Below are 17,704 nucleotides of genomic sequence, written 5' to 3'. Positions count from 1 at the left end.
CACCCGCCACAACGCCCGGCTATTTTTTGGTTGCAGCCGTCATTGTTGTTTGGCGGGCCGGGCTGGATTCGAACCTGCCACCTTGGGTGTACGTGGCTGGCGCCTTAGCCACTTGAGCCACAGGCGCCGAGCCTCAACTCTTTGTTTTTTGAGATTTCCCTTAACACTTTACTAGATGTTCTTCATGGGTTCAGTTATATCATTTGTTCCATTTTTTTCAAGGTCTTGTCCAGAAGGCTAAGAAAGCAAAGAACAAGTTATTGAAACGAGAAGGGGATGATCGAGCAGAATCAGGGACCCAAGGATATGAGTCTTTCAGCTATGGAGGGGTTGATCCTTACATGTGGGAGCCTCAGGAGCTTGGTAAGAAAATTTATTCATTCAACAAATGGTTATTGAGCAGCTCCTATGTTCTAGGTAAAGTCTTAAGAGTTGCCTTACTGAGGAGGCATCAGTAAACCATAATGGTTTTATGGACCTTATATCTGGTAGTGGAAGAAAAAGAAGAGAAGGAGCTGAACATCCACTTCCTGTTAGGCACTGCATTAAATGCTTTATGCTTGTGGTCTCATTGAATCCCCACTATAGCCCCAAGAACCTGCCCAGGGTCTGTTAGCTGGTAAACCGCAGAAGTGAGGTGAACTCAGGTCTTTCTGATGTCAGCTCAGGCATAAACTCTACTGATTGGAGAGTCTGTCTCCTCTTACATAGGATATTACCTGTCTGATGAGAGGCACTGCTTTGTGCAACTACTTCTTTGAATAATTACGACATCATTCCACCTACTTTCAAAAGGATCATGTTTTGGGGGTGGTGAAATTGCTCTAAAATTTATTGTGATAGTTGCACAGCTCTGTGACTATACTGAAAATGATTGAATTTTCTTTAAATGGTGTATGTGAATTATTAATATATCTTAATAAAGCTATTAACAAAAAGATTGTGCCACACAGAGTTGAATTATCTAACTTCGCATTTCCTTTAACTATTGTTTTGTGTTCTTTGATTTTTTTTTTTTTGTTTTTTTTTCTTGAGACAGAGTCTCACTTTGTCACCCTCGGTAGAGTGCTGTGGCAACCTTAAACTCTTGGGCTCAAGCGATTCTCTTGCTTCAGCCTCCCAAGTAGTTGGGACTACCTGACACAAGGCCCAGCTATTTTTAGAACGAGGTCTCATGTTGGCTTAAGCTGCTCTGGAACCCATGAGCTCAGGCAATCCACCCACCTTGGCCTCCCAAGTGCTAGGATTATAGGCATGAGCCAGCCTTATATGCTTTAACTGTTGCACAATAACAATCATTAGTATAATATTTTCTGTTTATGAAATGAGTAATGATTCTTTCATGGTGTTTTATTAAATTTTCATATTTATGATCTTGTTCACTTTCCACAAAGGTCTTATGATACAGGATGGGTAGTGAAGCACATTCCCATTTATAGATGAGGAAACTGAGGCTTGAAGAAAGGAAGTGATGTTTACTCAGGTTCATCTATTATATCCTTACAGTGCCACTACAGATGTCTTTTTGGATAAATCCTAGAACTGTGCTGTCCAATTCAGTAGCCACTAGTCATATATGGCTATTTAAATTTGTTTATTATTATTATTTTTTTTAATAGAGACAGAGTTTCACTTATAGCCCTCTATAGAGTGCTGTGATGTCACAGCTCATAGCAACCTCTAACTCCTGGGCTTAGGTGATTCTCTTGCCTCAGCCTCCCGAGTAGCTGGGACTACAGGTGCCCGCCACAATGCCTGGCTATTTTTTTGTTGCAGTTTGGCTGGGGCTGGGTTTGAACCTGCCACCCTCGGTATATGGGGCCGGCACCCTACCCACTGAGCCACAGGTGCCGCCCTTGTTTATTATTTTTTAGACAGGGTTTTGTTCTGTCACCTATCCTGGAGTATAGTGGCACAATCACAGCTCACTGCAACCTCAAACTCTTGGGCTCAAGTGATCCTCCTGTCCCAGCTTCCTAAGTAGCTGGAGTGTGAGGCACTAGGCTCAGCTAATTTAAAAAAAAAAACTTTTATAGAGACTCTGCTTCTTAAATAAAGAAATTAAATAAATTAAAATGAAATAAAATTAAAAGATCTTCACCACATACCAAGCACATTTCAAGTGCTCTGATATCTCCGTGTAGCTACTAATAACTACTATATTGGAGAGCAGAAATATTTTTGTCATTGCAGGAGAAAATTGCTTTAAAAATGATACTCTATATATGTAATTCTGAGGTACACATGAAAGCCAATTAGGGAGAAATTTCAGACATATGAATTCTTTTTAGCTTTGTAATAGTTTATTTCATGATTACCAGCATCAGATTACCAAGATGATTTCCTGATTAACTTGCCTGTTTCAACAACTGAGTAAGTTATATTAACAAGTTAGGGAAGGTCAAGTGAATATGGCAAATTTTAGAAGTTAATATTTATAGTCACCTATGAAAATTCTAGAATGAACTTTTATTAAATGTTAGAGTATGGTTAGCAAAGGAAAGAGTCATGAGTGGGTAAGAATATAGCACATGAGGCTGAGTGCAGTGGCTCATGCCTATAATCTTAGCACTCTGGGAGGCCAAGACAGTAGGATCTTGAGCTCAGGAGTTCAAGACCAGCCTGAGCTAGATTGAGACCCTGTCTCTACTAAAAATAGAAAAATTAGCTGGGCATTGTGGCGTGCGCCTGTATTCCCAGCTACTTGGGAGGCTGAGGCAGGAGAATTGCTTGAACCCAGGATTTTGAGGTGGTTGTGAGCTAGACTGATACCACAGTACTCTAGCCTGGGCAACAGAGTGAGACTCTGTTTCAAAAAAAAAAAAGAATGTAGTACACGGAAATGTTGGTCAAAGGATACAAAATATGAGACAAAAGGAATAAGTTCAAGAGCTCTATTGTAGAAGATGGTGGCTGTAATTAATAAAAATATATTCTTGAAAATTGCTAAGAGAGTTGATTTTAAGTGTTCTTACTACCAAAAAATGGTAAAGGTATAAGGTAATGCATATATGTGATAACTAGCTATTTAGCCATTCTATAATGTGTACATATTTCAAAAATAAAATAAATATCATATTTATCATGATAAATATACATGATAAATGCATTATATTTTTATGACAATTTCAAAAAGCATGGCATGTGACAAGTTCCAGATATGGTATAGTCTCTGAGTGAACAGGTGATCACTGGGAGGGGGACATGCACTGAATGCCAGAAGGCTGAGGGCAATGTGCTTTCTGGAAGAGGTGAGACCGAGCAGGGTAATTACAGGTACATTCAGTTAGTTTCTTGGTTCCATTTATCTTGGGGACATTTGTTCTTTATTTTGTGTGCTGTCCTTTAACTAGCTCCTTCAAGGACATCTATCAGCATTTACATTTTTTTTAGCCATTTGAGAAGGATTGTTTTTATTCTGAGGAAAATCTATATTGTACTAACTTTACAAAGTATAGAAAAATATAAGAGAATAAGAAAAATATCTCTAATAATGTTACTGACTTTTTATTTAAGACATCCACATGCCAGTCAGTGTTCTAAGGACTTAATAAATTTTATTTATTTATTTATTTATTTATTTATTTTTTGAGACAGAGCCTCAAGCTGTCCCCCTGGGTAGAGTGCCGTGATATCACAGCTCACAGCAATGTCCAACTTCTGGGCTCAAGCAAGTCTCCTGCCTCAGCCTCCCACGTAGCGGGGACCACAGGCGCCCGCCACAATGCCTGGCTATTTTTTGGTTGTAGCCGTCATTGTTGTTTGGCGGCCTGGGCTGAATTTGAACCTGCCACCTTCGGTGTATGTGCTGGTGCCTTAGCCACTTGAGCCACAGGCACCAAGCCGACTTAATAAATTTTAACTTATTTAATCCTCATAACATCTCCATGGAAGTAGATACTAAGTTACAGAGAAGTTAAGTAACTTGTCCAAGGTCACACCATGTGTGGCAGGATTGAAACTTGAGGATAAGCTGGCTCCAGAGTTCAAGCTCTTATCTACTGTACTCCGAGATCTATCATATTTTACTTTTAGCAAATTTCTTTCCATTTGCTTTTCTGGGTTTTGAATTTTTAGTTAAGACCCTAAAATCCTAGAATTTTTACTTGCTTTTGAAATTCATTGAAGGTAAGCAGCAATGTAGAAAGGCTTCCTCAGAGAAATTACAAGTCACTTACCTCCCACCTTCCCTCCTTCTAGGTGCTATGAGAAGCCATCTTTCTGATTTCAAAAAACACCGAGCTGCCAGAATTGACCACTATGTTGTTGAAGTCAATAAATTAATAATCAGGTTAGAGAAGGTAAACTTGTTTGTTTTAAAACACTTTTTTTCAGCAAGTGCACATTTTCTAAGGGAAGACAGTCTCATTTATGTAGCATGTGTCGTATGTGTTGTATACATCTGATTCAGGTAGAGAAGCGCCCCCCCTAGAGAGGGGCAGAGGATGTGGGGGGCAGTTCTCACTTGGGATGGCTTTCTGAAGAGAATGGCCCAGGTTGACAGACCTGCCACACATCCAGCTTCCTTTCTTCTGTCTATGATTCCTGCTTGGCTTCTGGAAAACCTTTCTGCCTTCAGATTCTGTCCTCTTTGGTGTCCCAGGTACAATTACCCAGTGGGGTGTAGTGTATCATTTAGTGGCAAATACAAGAGTGGCCACCAGGTCTCAGTGGTGTACTTTGACCCTGGAAATGTGTGGTGTGTATAATTTGGATTGTGTGGTGCGCATGGCAGTATCCACAGTACAGTTCTTTTTGTGTACTTTGTAGGGCAGTAATATGTGGCATTTGGCCCTACCCCATCCTTGCCCTCTCCTGCTTATTGTTGAAATGGCTAAATGACAATAAAGAGAGTAGAACAGGGTCATAGGAAGGGAGGTGCCTTAGAGATGCCAAGCTAAAGTGATGCTCTGTCCCCTATGAAATTGCTTTTGTGACTTTCTGGGGCTGGGGATGACAGATGAGACTTGAGAAATGCAAATGTGCTAATTCCTGCTTGATGCCTGAAGAGTGGAAAGGGTGGAGCAAGTATGTATCACTGGGTTAATTATATTTGGCTTTGTTTTCTCCTGGTCAGCTCACTGCATTTGACAGAACAAATACTGAGTCTGCAAAGATTCGAGGTAACTTTGGAGCTTAGCTTACATTGATTCTAGTTTTTATTTTTCTCCCTGACCAAATTTCTTTTTAAAATGGAATGCCTTTTTGTTGGTTTCTTCTTCCCAAAGCAATAGAAAAGTCCGTGGTGCCTTGGGTCAATGACCAGGATGTCCCTTTCTGTCCAGACTGTGGGAGTAAGTTCAGCATCCGAAACCGCCGCCACCATTGCCGTCTCTGCGGGTCCATCATGTGCAAGAAGTGCATGGAGCTCATCAGCCTTCCCTTTGCAAGTAGGTAGCATGGAGGCAGTGCCCTGCCCCCTGACCTTCTCCTTGGCCTGACTTATTTGCTTATCACCAAGGGACCATGGGACCTTTTTGTTAAATTAATGGCCCATGTGAATTTTCATTCATTCATTTGTTGATTCTATGAAGCCCACTAAGACCCAGGCACTGTACTAGTAGCAAGGGATATAATAAGTCTATAACTCTTTTTTATAAAGTGGCTTTGTGGATCACGTGTGGTCCCACTGACATTTCTTCTTTTTTTAAATAATGTTTTAAAAATGTAAAGACAGTACTTAGTTTGGGGGCTATACAAGAAGAGCCTGTAGATTGGACTTGCAGGTTGTCTTTTGCCCAGAGCTGGTCTATAAGCACTGTCTGTTCCCCCAAGGAGTCCAGCATCTAGCAGGGGATACAAACTCACAAATACATGATTGCTTTATAAAGAGATACATACAATGAGAGGCACATGGGAGAGGCTGACCAACTCTTTGTCAGCTCTTCATGGGAGTGACAGGTGAGACTTTGAGTAGAGGATCTTGAAAAATAAGCAGTGGGCCAGTCCCTTACTTTGGGGTAAAAGCCACCAACTGTCTTATAGAGAAAATAAATATCGTAATATGATAGATGCTAAGTGGTATGGAGGCTTAGGGTCAGGAGATGATGTTCAAGAAGAGCCTTGAAAGATGAGTTAAGATCGCCAAAGATATGGGGAAGGAGGACATTCTGGGTAGAGTGAAGAGCAAAGACCTGAAATTTGGAAAGTGCCAGGGTAGACTGATAGATGAACTAATTGAATTGGCTTCTGGAAAACCTTTTTGCCTTGTGAGGAGTATGGAGGACATGTTTGCAAATTATGAAATGAGCCTGGAAAGGTTAGGTGGAACCATTTTTTCCAGGACTTTGCATCTCAGCAGGTTAGAAGTTGCTGAAGATGAACTGACTGGCTGCTGGGAAGTTTGGGGTGGATTTGCAGTGCTGGAAAGTTCTGCTGACTGTGTGCCATTGGACACAGGTTGTCTGGACAGTGTGGGTGCAAAGGCAGATGCTTCCTCTGTCCAACTCTCACATCCACTGTACCCGCGTTACCTTGACCTTCTCTTCCTGAGACTGATGCCCTGTCTTACCTAGGACTTCATAAACTACAATTTTGGGGACACTATTCACATTTCTTCTCTGGAACTCATTAGCCAGCACTTACTGGGCAACTACTAAGGGGTGACCCTGCTGGATATATTAGGAGAGCAAGTGTGTAACACAGAGTTTGTACCCTCACAGAGTCACAGATTCCTCTGGGATGTACATGTAACTATTACACAGGGAGGAAAGTGCAAAGTGCCCTGAAAGGGGCAGTGTGGGGGGGAACTGATAGGAAGCATAGATAGTTTGTGCCGTGGGGATATGTCATTTGAGCTGAGCTTTGGAAGGGGCAGGAGCCAGATGTTTGGGAAGTGGGGGAAGGTTGAGGAGGAAAGTCTCCTGGCAGAATGTGGGTTCTGTCTGAGACTGAAGGCAAGTAGAGGAGGAAGGTAGGTGGTGAGGCCAGGTTAGGTCTGGGCCTCAGAGCCTCAAACACAGACCACTCTAGGCTTTTTGGCTCTAGTCTGGGTGGCTGTGGAGTCTTTTCCCACCGTGAAGGCAGAGGAGCAAGTACTTCTTTCCCATAGGTGAAGCCTGGTCCTATTACTCCCCAAATTAAACACCTGTGGACTGACACTTCATGGTCGTGGGCAGTGGGATGATTGGAGGATCGTTGCTGCCTGTCAGTGTTATGGTTTACAGGCAAGCTCACCAGTGCCAGCAAGGATTCCTTGAGCGCCCACACCAGCCCCAGCCAGTCACCTAATAGTGTCCATGGCTCCCGCCGTGGCAGCATCAGCAGCATGAGCAGTGTGAGCTCTGTCCTGGACGAGAAGGATGATGACCGGATCCGCTGCTGTACGCACTGCAAGGACACACTGCTCAAGAGAGAGCAGCAGATTGACGAGAAGGAGCATACACCTGACATTGTGAAGCTCTATGAGGTGACACGAGTGTGATCTTGGGTCTGATTCGTCAGGCAGATGTGGTTCTTCGTTAAGTACTTAGTGTTCAGCATTCTGGAAAATGCTTTAAGTTGTTTCTTTGAATCACTTTTAGTTCAATGATGTGAATTCTCAGCTGGGCCCTGAGTGAGTCACAGAGTCATCCTGGGTGTGCTGCAACAAACTCATTCCCTCACCCATCCTGTCTACTTGAAAGCAGGAGGGTAGAGGCTTGGGTGGCCCAGAGCAAGGAGAGGAAGGGCAGTTGCCGTGCGAGTGGATGAGTTCTGCAGGAGGGGCTGAAGCTGGAGAGGGTAGAAATAGTGGGCCAGAAGAGTCTTGGGAAGCTCACTCTGGAGTTTTAGACTTGGTAAGTTTGAGAAAGTCTTACAGCTTTTCAGGCTTTACCATTTTACCCAAACTTGGCAAGTTTTTAGGCTTTACTTGTTTATTGCAGTAGGCTGAGAGTGTCCCCTTCTAAGTTTGTTTGAATGCCTCAGCTCTCCCTACTGCCATTGATCCCAGAACGCCCTTAGTAGGTGCATACTTTGAGAGGAGATAGTGTAGTGCAAAGAACATCTGGGTGTGAGACTGGCTCAGCTTCCTCATGGCCAGGTGGGCAGGGAGGCAGTAGGATTCTGGGGGCAGGGAATCAGTCCAGATAAAGGAAGCAGCTTGTGCAAAACTCTGAACAGAGGAAGAGTGTATTTTTGTCTGAATGGTCACTGTCACTAGTTCTGCAGATCATGACAGTTTCTGGAATCACTGTATAATACTCAAGCTACTAGAAATGGTATTAATTAAACCCTGTGCTGAGATACAGATATAGCCATTCTCCAGCCTTTGGGTGGAGTTCATGTCTTGATATCTCATTTTTTTGGTAAGAGTGCTTTTGGTCTCCTTTCTCTCTTTTTGTCTTCCCTTTTTTCCTTCCTTCCTTCCTTCCTTCCTTTCTTTTTTTTTTTTTTTTTTAAAGAGACAAGGTTTTTCTCTCTGAGGCCCCGGCTGATCCTGCTGCCCCCTCCTGAGTCCCTGGGATTAGCCACCTTCTTTTGTGTGGTGAACTCAGGCACTGCCTCATGCTGGTGTCCTGCTGGGCATCACCTGTCAGAGAAAAAAGATAGCAGCTAATTCCTCATCTCTATCTTGGTAGACAACTTGACGTATGCTCTGAAAGGCCTTGCTTCTCTCACAAACATCTGGTCAAAACTTCCATCTTTACTTTCTTTCCTTGCTGCAAGGTTTTCTGCTTGGGAAAAATGTCTGTAAGTAGGAAATGGATAAGAGTAACAAAAATTTTTTGAAAAATGTTAAGAAAAATGAAAATTTTAAATACATCTCTGTTGATGTAGCCTAGTTTCTGGATAGGCTTTTCTGTATTTTGAGAGCCTCACTTCTCTCTTTTTTGTTCTTAGAAATTACGACTTTGCATGGAGAAAGTTGACCAGAAAGCCCCAGAATACATCAAGATGGCAGCATCATTAAAGTAAGCTGTTCCTTTCTTGTTTTTCTAAACCGGCGGTGATTGCTTTCTGACATTTTAGGTCAGTTCCAAAGTAGACAAAAGTGAAAAATCTTAACTCTAGCCATGCTTTTCTTCTGTGACCAGCTGCAGAGAACCTTCATGTCATTGTTTCAGTGGGGTACATTTTACCAACATGTGAGCTTGTAAAAATACACAACAGCCATGTTCAGGTGAGGGTGGCTTTATTTTCTCCCCTCAGGAAATTATTTTATTTTATTTATTTATTTATATATTTTTTGAGATAGAGCCTCAAGCTGTTGCCCTGGGTAGAGTGCCGTGACATCACAGCTCACAGCAACCTCCAACTCCTGGGCTCAAGCAATTTTCCTGCCTCTGCCTTCCAAAGTAGCTGGGACACAGGTGCCCGCCACAAATCCTGGCTATTTTTTGGTTGCAGCCGTCGTTGTTTGGCAGGCCTGGGCTGGATTCAAACCCGCCAGCTTAGGTATATGTGGCTGGCACCTTAGCCGCTTGAGCCACAGGCACCAAGCCTATTTTACTTTATTTTATTTTTTATTTTTATTAAATCATAGCTGTGTACATTAATGCAATTATTGGGTACAATGTGCTAGTTTTATATACAATTTGAAATACTTTCATCAAACTGGTTAACATAGCCTTCATGGCATTTTCTTAGTTATTATTTTAAGACATTTATATTCTACCCTTAGTAGATTTAACATGTACCCTCGTAAAATGTACCGTAGGTGTTGTCCCACCAATTACCCTCCTGCCACCAATCCTCCCCCCTTTGTGTGGTGAACTCAGGCACTGCCTCATGCTGGTGTGGGGACCTTCCCTCTCCTCTTTCCCCTTCATCTTGGGCTATAGTTGGGTAATAGCTTTCATTTGGAAGTGTGGGTGCTTATAAATTAGTTTCATAGTAGGGCTGAGTACATTGGATACTCTTTCTTCCATTCTTGAGATACTTTGCTAAGAAGAATATGCTCCAGCTCCATCCGTGTAAACATGAAAGAGGTAAAGGCTCCATCTTTTTTTTAAGGCTGCATGATATTCCATGGTGTACATATACCACAATTCACTGATTCATTCACGTGTTGATGGGCACTTGGGCTTCTTCCATGACTTAGCAATTATGAATTGGGCTGCAATAAACATTCTGGTGCAAATATCTTTGTTATAAAGTGATTTTTGGTCCTCTGGATATATACCTAATAGAGGAATTGAAGGGTTAAATGGCAGGTCTATTTTTAGATCCCTAAGTGATCTCCAAACATCTTTCCAAAAGGAATGTATTTGTTTGCATTCCCACCAGCAGGGGAGTGTGGCTCTTTTGACTGAGCACTGAGTTTGGGGTCTCAGATGAGTTGTTGAGTACAGCATTGGAAAGAAAGACTGTAAGGCAATGGCTCTCATGCTCATGCCATTTCAGGGTGGCATTGAGGTGACAGGGCTTAAAATAGACATTTCCCTTAGAGCAGGGGTTGGTAAACTTCTGCCTGTGGGCTAAATCTAGCCTACCATCTATTTCTTTATTTTTAAATCGAGATGTAGTTCACACACCATGAAATTCACCTGTTTGAAGTGTGATTTTAGTACATTTATGAAGTTGTACAACCATTACCGATCTCAATTCCAAAATTTCCATCCCCCTATGAGAAACTAACCCCATACCCTTAGCAGTCACTGCCTATTCCCCGCCTCCCTGTCAGACACTTTTCTGGCTGTATGGATTTGTCTATTATTGACATTTTATATAAATGGAGTCATAAATATAAGATCTTCTGCATCTGGCTTCTCTCTCACAGTATAGTGTTTTTAAGATTGCATCATGCAGGCAGTGCCCATAGCTCAGTGGGTAGGGCGCTGGCCACATATACCCAGGCTGGCGGGTACGAACCTGGCCTGGGCCAGCTAAACAGGACAGATGACATTCTTTCACTGAGAACTACAGCAACAACAACAACCAAAAAGTAGCTGGATGTTGTGGCAGGCTCCTGTAGTCCCAGCTACTTGGGAGGCTGAGGCAAGAGAATCGTTTAAGCCTAAGAGTCAGCTGTGACACCACGACACTACAGAGGTCAACAGAGTGAGACTTTGGCTCAAAAAAAAAAAAAAAAGATTGTATCATGACTTCATTCCTTTTGTATGAATGCATTGTATTGATCTATGCCACATTTTCTTTTTTATTAAATGATAGCTGTGTACATTAATGCAATCATGGGGTACAATGTGGTATTTTCATATATACTTTGAAATATTTTCATCAAACTGGTTGACATAGCCTTTATGTCATTTTCTTAGTTATTGTGTTAGGACGTTTATATTCTACTTTTAGAAAGATTCACTTGTACCCTTGTAAGATAAACCATAGAGGTGATTCCTCCAATCACCCTCCCTCCACCTATGCCACATTTTTTATCCACTCTTCAATTGGTGAACATTCCTTTTTTTTCACTTTTGGCGGTTATTAATAATCTTCCTTTAATATTGTGTGCAAATGTTTTGTGTAGATGTATGTTTTCATTTCTTTTGGGTATGTACCTAGGAATATAATTGCTGGGTTTTAGGGTAATTCAGTATTTGATTTTTTGAGGAATTGCCAAACTGTTGTCCAAAATGATGACACCATTTTATATTTCCATCAGCAACATATGAGGATTTCAGTTTCTCCACAACTTTGCCAACATTCATTATTGCTGCCTATTTTAATAAAGTTTTTTTGGAATGCAGGCGTGCCCATTTGTTTGATTATTTGTCTGTAGCTGCTTCTGCACGACAGCAGTGGAGTTGAACAGTAGTCACAGAGCTTGTGTGGCCTGGAAAGCTGAATACATTTATGAGAAAGACCAAGTGGCTTTCTATTCTAACTTAATGTAACCTATGTGTTTAGTAAACTACTTGTTACATCTCATTAGATGTAGTTAGATTATTTAGGGACAGTAGGCCCAGTAAGTTCATTCGCATTTACTTTAGTGGAGAGCATAAGGGCTGGTCCTCATGAGTCTTAGGCACAAGTCTATCACTGTGGTGTCCACAAACTAAAAGCAACATCCGTTTGATTCTTTCATTTCAAGGCATGGACACTGAGAATCTGAATGCCACTTTAAAAGGATTATGTTTGCCGAGGCGGCACCTGTGGCTCAGTGGGGAGGGCGCTGGCCCCATATACTGAGAGTGTCATTTGAACACGGCCCCGGCCAAACTCCAACAAAAAATAGCCAGGCATTGTGGCAGGCGCCTGTAGTCCCAGCTACCTGGGAGGTTGAGGCAAGAGAATCACCTAAGCCCAGGAGTTGGAGGTTGTTGTGAGCTGTGATGCCACAGCACTCTACCAAGGGCGATAAAGTGAGACTCTGTCTCTAAAAAAAAAAGAATTCTGTTTGCCTTTGTGAGGCCTCAAACCTTTAGTGTCCTTCCACTGTGTTCTCTAATCAGTGCAGTGAAACTGAGATTGAATATCTCTGTCATTTCTCCTTAGTGCTGGGGAGACAACGTATAGTCTGGAACATGCCAATGACCTCCGAGTGGAAGTACAGAAAGTATATGAGCTAATAGACACCTTAAGGTAAGGTCCGTTAGGTGGTGCCTTACCTGCTGGGTGAGTGGAAAAGATGCTGTTGTAATGAAATGGTGGTGATAAGCTGGCCATCACTCCCCCAGAGTCCTGGTGATGGTGGGGATGCCTAGACAGGAGGAGGCCAAGGAAGGGGCCAGCTCTGAGACTTGGTACATACACCTCAGTGACTTGGTTAACTATTTCTAATGTTTGTTATTTTTAAGTAAATATAATATATATTTTTATTATGAAACATTACATTTTGACACCTTGCTTCATTTGCTTTTTAAAAATCTATTATTACACAAAATAATAAGTGGCATACAGAAATGGCCACAAAAAGATGACTGACTAAGGGAATGCTGATAGGCTGACAGAAGGACAACACTGGTGGGGCCGGCTCTTTTGTGACCCATAGAAACTCTGATCAACCAGATGATGTAAAACAATGAATATCTAATCCAGCATGAGACAAGAAGTAAAAATAATCAAGAAGACTACTTAATCTGGGGATTTAAAGCTATTATGGTGGCTCGGCACCTGTGGCTCAAGTGGCTAAGGCACCAGCCACATACACCTAAGGTGGCAGGTTCGAATCTAGCCCGGGCCCACCAAACAACAGTAAGAACTATTACCAAAAAATAGCCAGGCGTTGTGGTGGGTGCCTGTAGTCCCAGCTACTTGGGAGGCTGAGGCAAGAGAATCACTCAAGCCCAGGAGTTGGAGGTTGCTGTGAGCTGTGATGCCATAGCATTCTACACAGGGTGACAGCTTGAGGCTCTGTCTCAAAAAAAAAAAAAAAAAAAAATCATAGTTTGGATCTTTTGAAAACTAGGAACATAATACATTTTATGATAATTAACAATACTAAATCTGAGTTGCATGAGCTGTTAACTTCTTTTTTAGATGTTTACCTTAAAAGAAGACCAGCTATGTTAATACACTGTAGCAAAAGTTTCTCAGAATCACCCTCCATCTCACCCGTGAGTGTGTCAGCATCCTTGGCTTCTTCACTGAGGAACAGAATGCAGCCATGTCAGATGTCAAGGCACATGTTGTCAACTGTCCTATCCTGCGCATCTTAGCAGTCACACTGGATGGAGGCTGATGATGTACATTATCTCTCTGCCCAGGCTATCTTGCCTTTAAAAGAAAATCATCAGCTAAGAATTCAGATGCTGAATTTAGAAACAATGATTTCAATCCAATAAGTACTAAATCAACTGTCTTAGTACTTAAAGTCACAAATTCTGAAAATAAACAACCAATGAACTAAAGCAAATAACATCACTACCACATGCCTTAAAATGTTTTTTTTTTTTTTTTTTTTTTTTTGATATCTGAAGTTCTCTGCAAATTATATTTTGGGGCAGTTCAGTTGTATTTAAATAAAAGGTATATATTCTGCATAAAGTTAGAGTCTTAGGGTTTTCAACATGGGTGCCAACACTTAAAAAATACCTCAGTAGTCTTACTAGTGAATGTTTTCCATTTGGTGTCTGAATCTTTATTTTCTGCAGAGGCAAACCAAAGTACTGTCTTAAAATTCATTCCATCATGGCTCAGTGCCCATAGCTCAGTGTGGCTGTGAGCATCAGCCACATATACCAAGGCTGGCGGGTTTGAGCCTGGCCTGGGCCTGCTAAACAGCAATGACCACTACAACCAAAAAATAGCTGGGCGTTGTGGCAGGCACCTGTAGTCTTAGCTACTTGGGAGGCTGAGGCAAGAGAATTGCTTAAACCCAAGAGTTTGAGGTTGCTGTGAGCTGTTATGCCACGGCACTATACTGAGGGTGACATAATGAGACTGTCTCAAACAAAAAAAAAAAAGATTCATTCCATCCTCAAAGCCAATCTCAAATATAATCCTCAAATAGACTCAACTGTTGATATAGATTTAAAAGCTAGATACTATCCTGGTCCTTTTTAGCCACTTCATTTTCATCATCCTCATCTTGGTCTCCAGATTGAAGTTCATCCTCTTTTACAACTGGATGACCCAGATCCTTGAGGTTTTTTTTTTTTTTTTTTGAGACTGAGTCTCACTATTCCGCCCTCCTTAGAGTGCTGTGGCGTCACACCTCACAGCAATGTCAAACTCTTGGGCTCAAGGGATTCTCTTGCCTCAGCCTCCCTTGTAGCTGGGACTACAGGCGCCTGCCACAATGCCCAGCTGTTTTTGTGTTTGTTTGTTTATTTGTTTAGCAGGCTTGGGCTGGGTTTGAACCCACCAGCTCCAGTGCATGGTGCCAGTGCCCTACCCACTGAGCTATGGGTGCTGAGCCGATCCTTGCGTTTTTTTCTTTAATGATACTATTTTCTGATTAGTGTTTTATTATTAAAGAAGAACTGGTTATTGACAGCAACTGTGTGCTGTTTGCTCATAAAGTAGCTAATTTATTCTCCCAAAGTTCCCCTGTGTAATAGGGATTAGCATCCTATTTTATAGGTGGGGATTGTGCCTCATCTAGCAACAGGGTGAGGCCACAATAAAAACCCAGGTTTCAAAAAAAAAAAAAAAAACAAACTTAGGTTTCTTTTTTTCTTTTTTTTGCCCAGGTTGGAGTCCAGTGGGCCCATCATAGCTCACTGCAGTCTCACCTTGAGCAGCCAGGCTCGAATGATCCTCCCACCTTAGCCTCGGCCTCAGCCTTCTGAGTAGCTGAGACTACAGGCCACCACACCCAGCTAATTTTTCTCCTTTTCAGGCTGTTCTCAAACTCTGGCCCTCAAGCTATTCTCCCACCTTGGCCTTATAAAGTACTGGGATTACAGGCATGAGCCACTGTGCCTGGCTGAAAACTTGTGCTCTTTCTTCACGTCTGTATTCAGTTCTCGGGTCCACACTTTTTTTTTTTTTGCAGTTTTTGGCCGGGGCTGGGTTTGAACCCGCCACCTCCAGCATATGGGGCCAGCACCCTACTCCTTTGAGCCACAGGCGCCGCCCCCACAGCTACTTTTTAACAGTGGACTACCTGCTGGGTTTAGATAGCTCTTTAAAATGTAGGAAGTAAGGGATTCAGAGGAAAATTGATATGACTTGTCTTTGTACATCCATATATACAGGACCAGGTACATAGTTTGCAGGGCCTGGTGCAAAACAAAAATGCATATCCCGTGTTCAAAAATTATTAACAGGCTCGGTGCCTGTGGCTCAAGTGGCTAAGGCGCCATCCACATACACCTGAGCTGGCGGGTTCGAATCTAGCCTGGGCCCACCAAACAATGACAGCTGCAATCAGAAAATAGCCAGGTGTTGTGGTGGGTGCCTGTAGTCCCAGCTACTTGGGAGGCTGATGCAAGAGAATCACTTAAGCCCGGGAATTGGAGGTTGCTGTGAGCTCTCATGCTAAGGCACTCTACCCAGGGCGACAGCTTGAGGCTCTGTCTCAAAAAAAAAAAAATTACTAAGAATTTTAAAGGCCGAGCATGGTGGCTCATCCCTGTAATCCTAGCACTCTGGGAAGCCAAGGCAGGTGGATCACCTGAGCTTATGAGTTCAGGACCAGTCTGAGCCAGAGTGAGACTCCATTTCTAACAATAGACAGGCATTGTGGCAGGCACCTGTAGTCCCAGCTACTCAGGAGGCCTACATAAGGGGATCACTTGGCCCAGAGTTTGAGGTTGCTGTGAGCTATGATGCCATGGCACTCTACTGAGGGCGAGAAAATAACAAAACAAATACACACACAAAAGAATTTTAAGACAGGGACAGCAGAAAATTAAATCAAGCACAGGGCCCTTGTAAGTGCCAGACCCTAAACTGTTGCATAAGTCACTCACCCCTGAAGCCAGCTCTGGCTAGCTCCTTGATGACCAAGCATAGGGACTTTGTGTACAGCCAGAAGTAAGAAATGGGCTTTCCCTTTAAGGAAACTTCAGTGGAGCCAGGCATATTGGCTCGTGTCTGTAATCCTAGCACTCTGGGAAGCCAAAGCAGGTGGATTGCCTAAGGTCGGGAGTTCAAGACCTGACTGACCATGAGCAAGACCCCATCTCTACCAATAACAGAAAAAATGAACAAGGAGTTGTGGCAAGTGCCTGTAGTCACAGCTACTCGAGAAACAGAGGCAAGAGGATCACTCAAACCTAGGTTTCTGTGAGCTATGATGACACCACAGCACTCTACCTAGGTAACAGAGTGAGACTGTCTAAAAAAAAAGAAAGAAAGAAACTTTGGTGGAGTCCATTACCCATCTCTACACATCTTCCTGGTATGAAAGCCTGGCAACTCCAGGGACTTTTCACCTTTGTTAATGTGGCTGGCAGTATTCCTTGCGTTAATGTGTTTGTTCTAATGCAGTAAGAAGATCTTAACCTTAGGCTTGAACCAGGACCCTCCACCACATTCAAACACTTTGCGGCTGCAGAGGATGATCAGATACTCAGCTACGTTATTTGTGCAGGTAAAGCCATCCTGGGGTGGCATAAATGTTGCACTTGGCCTGCCTGTCTCTTCTGTGCCTCAGAGGGCAGATTCATGTCAATGGCTTATTTTCTTTTCACATGTTTATTACTTTTTAAGGTTATGAATGCATTATGCCAGATTTAGAGAAAGATCTGGATTTCAGGCAAAAAGTAAACATACCTTTACTCTTAAGTCCCCAGTTTAATCACTCATCATTTGGTTATGTTTTCTTCTTTTTTAAAACCCATTTGCATTTTCTGTACACAGCAGTTATGATTACGGTGCACATTTGCGTATTGTATTTTATATCACGAGCATGTTTTACATGGTGCTCAAACAGCCATTATTTGAATGGCTACAGGGCACTGATTTGGCTGTGTATGTCATACTTTCTGTTATGATTTCCCTTTAGTTGGGCAGTTGATAAACTCTAATATCTTGCTGCTATAAGTGTTAACCATGTTAGTGATACTGGAACTCAGTGTGTTTCTTCCTTCCTGGGCCATCAGTTGGGAGGAAACAGCTGATTTTTTAAAGGCACACTAAACCAAGATTTGAGGTTAGATATGAATCATATCTTTCTACCTCTGAAAGCCTCTTCTGAGAAAGTCATAGTTTGTTGCCTTTGGGGTTCCCTGACAAAAAAAGATCTAATAGTGTTCGTTGGGTTAGTTTTCTACCACTGTAGTGCAGAAAAGCTGGCATTTTCTCTTTTTGATTAGTGACTCAATTGCACAGTCATTTGTTCAGTACCTACTATGTGCTATGCAGTGTTCCAGGTATTAGGTGTCTTATAGTGAATGAAAAAGATAAACATTCCTGTTTTCATAAAGCTTATATT

At 42.3% G+C, this 17,704-nt stretch overlaps 1 protein-coding gene across 2 annotated transcripts in view; it reads left to right on the top strand.

Annotated features, from left to right (window-relative positions):
- Window positions 1–17,704, top strand: part of RBSN (rabenosyn, RAB effector) — a 30,630-nt gene that overhangs the window by 8,972 nt on the left and 3,954 nt on the right. For both annotated transcript variants that reach the window (XM_012809252.2, XM_023516972.1), the window contains exons 4-11: window positions 223–363; window positions 4,201–4,301; window positions 5,078–5,123; window positions 5,229–5,390; window positions 7,167–7,408; window positions 8,824–8,894; window positions 12,376–12,462; window positions 16,759–16,861. In XM_012809252.2, the coding sequence (XP_012664706.1) occupies window positions 223–363; window positions 4,201–4,301; window positions 5,078–5,123; window positions 5,229–5,390; window positions 7,167–7,408; window positions 8,824–8,894; window positions 12,376–12,462; window positions 16,759–16,861 (953 nt within the window). The remainder of the gene's footprint in view (window positions 1–222; window positions 364–4,200; window positions 4,302–5,077; window positions 5,124–5,228; window positions 5,391–7,166; window positions 7,409–8,823; window positions 8,895–12,375; window positions 12,463–16,758; window positions 16,862–17,704) is intronic.

Source organism: Otolemur garnettii, unplaced genomic scaffold (assembly GCF_000181295.1).
Source record: "Otolemur garnettii isolate 467f Iridium unplaced genomic scaffold, OtoGar3 scaffold00101, whole genome shotgun sequence".
Taxonomy (NCBI): Eukaryota; Metazoa; Chordata; class Mammalia; order Primates; family Galagidae; genus Otolemur; species Otolemur garnettii.
Note: the sequence above shows the minus strand (reverse complement) of the source record. Positions and strands in the feature narration are given on the sequence as shown.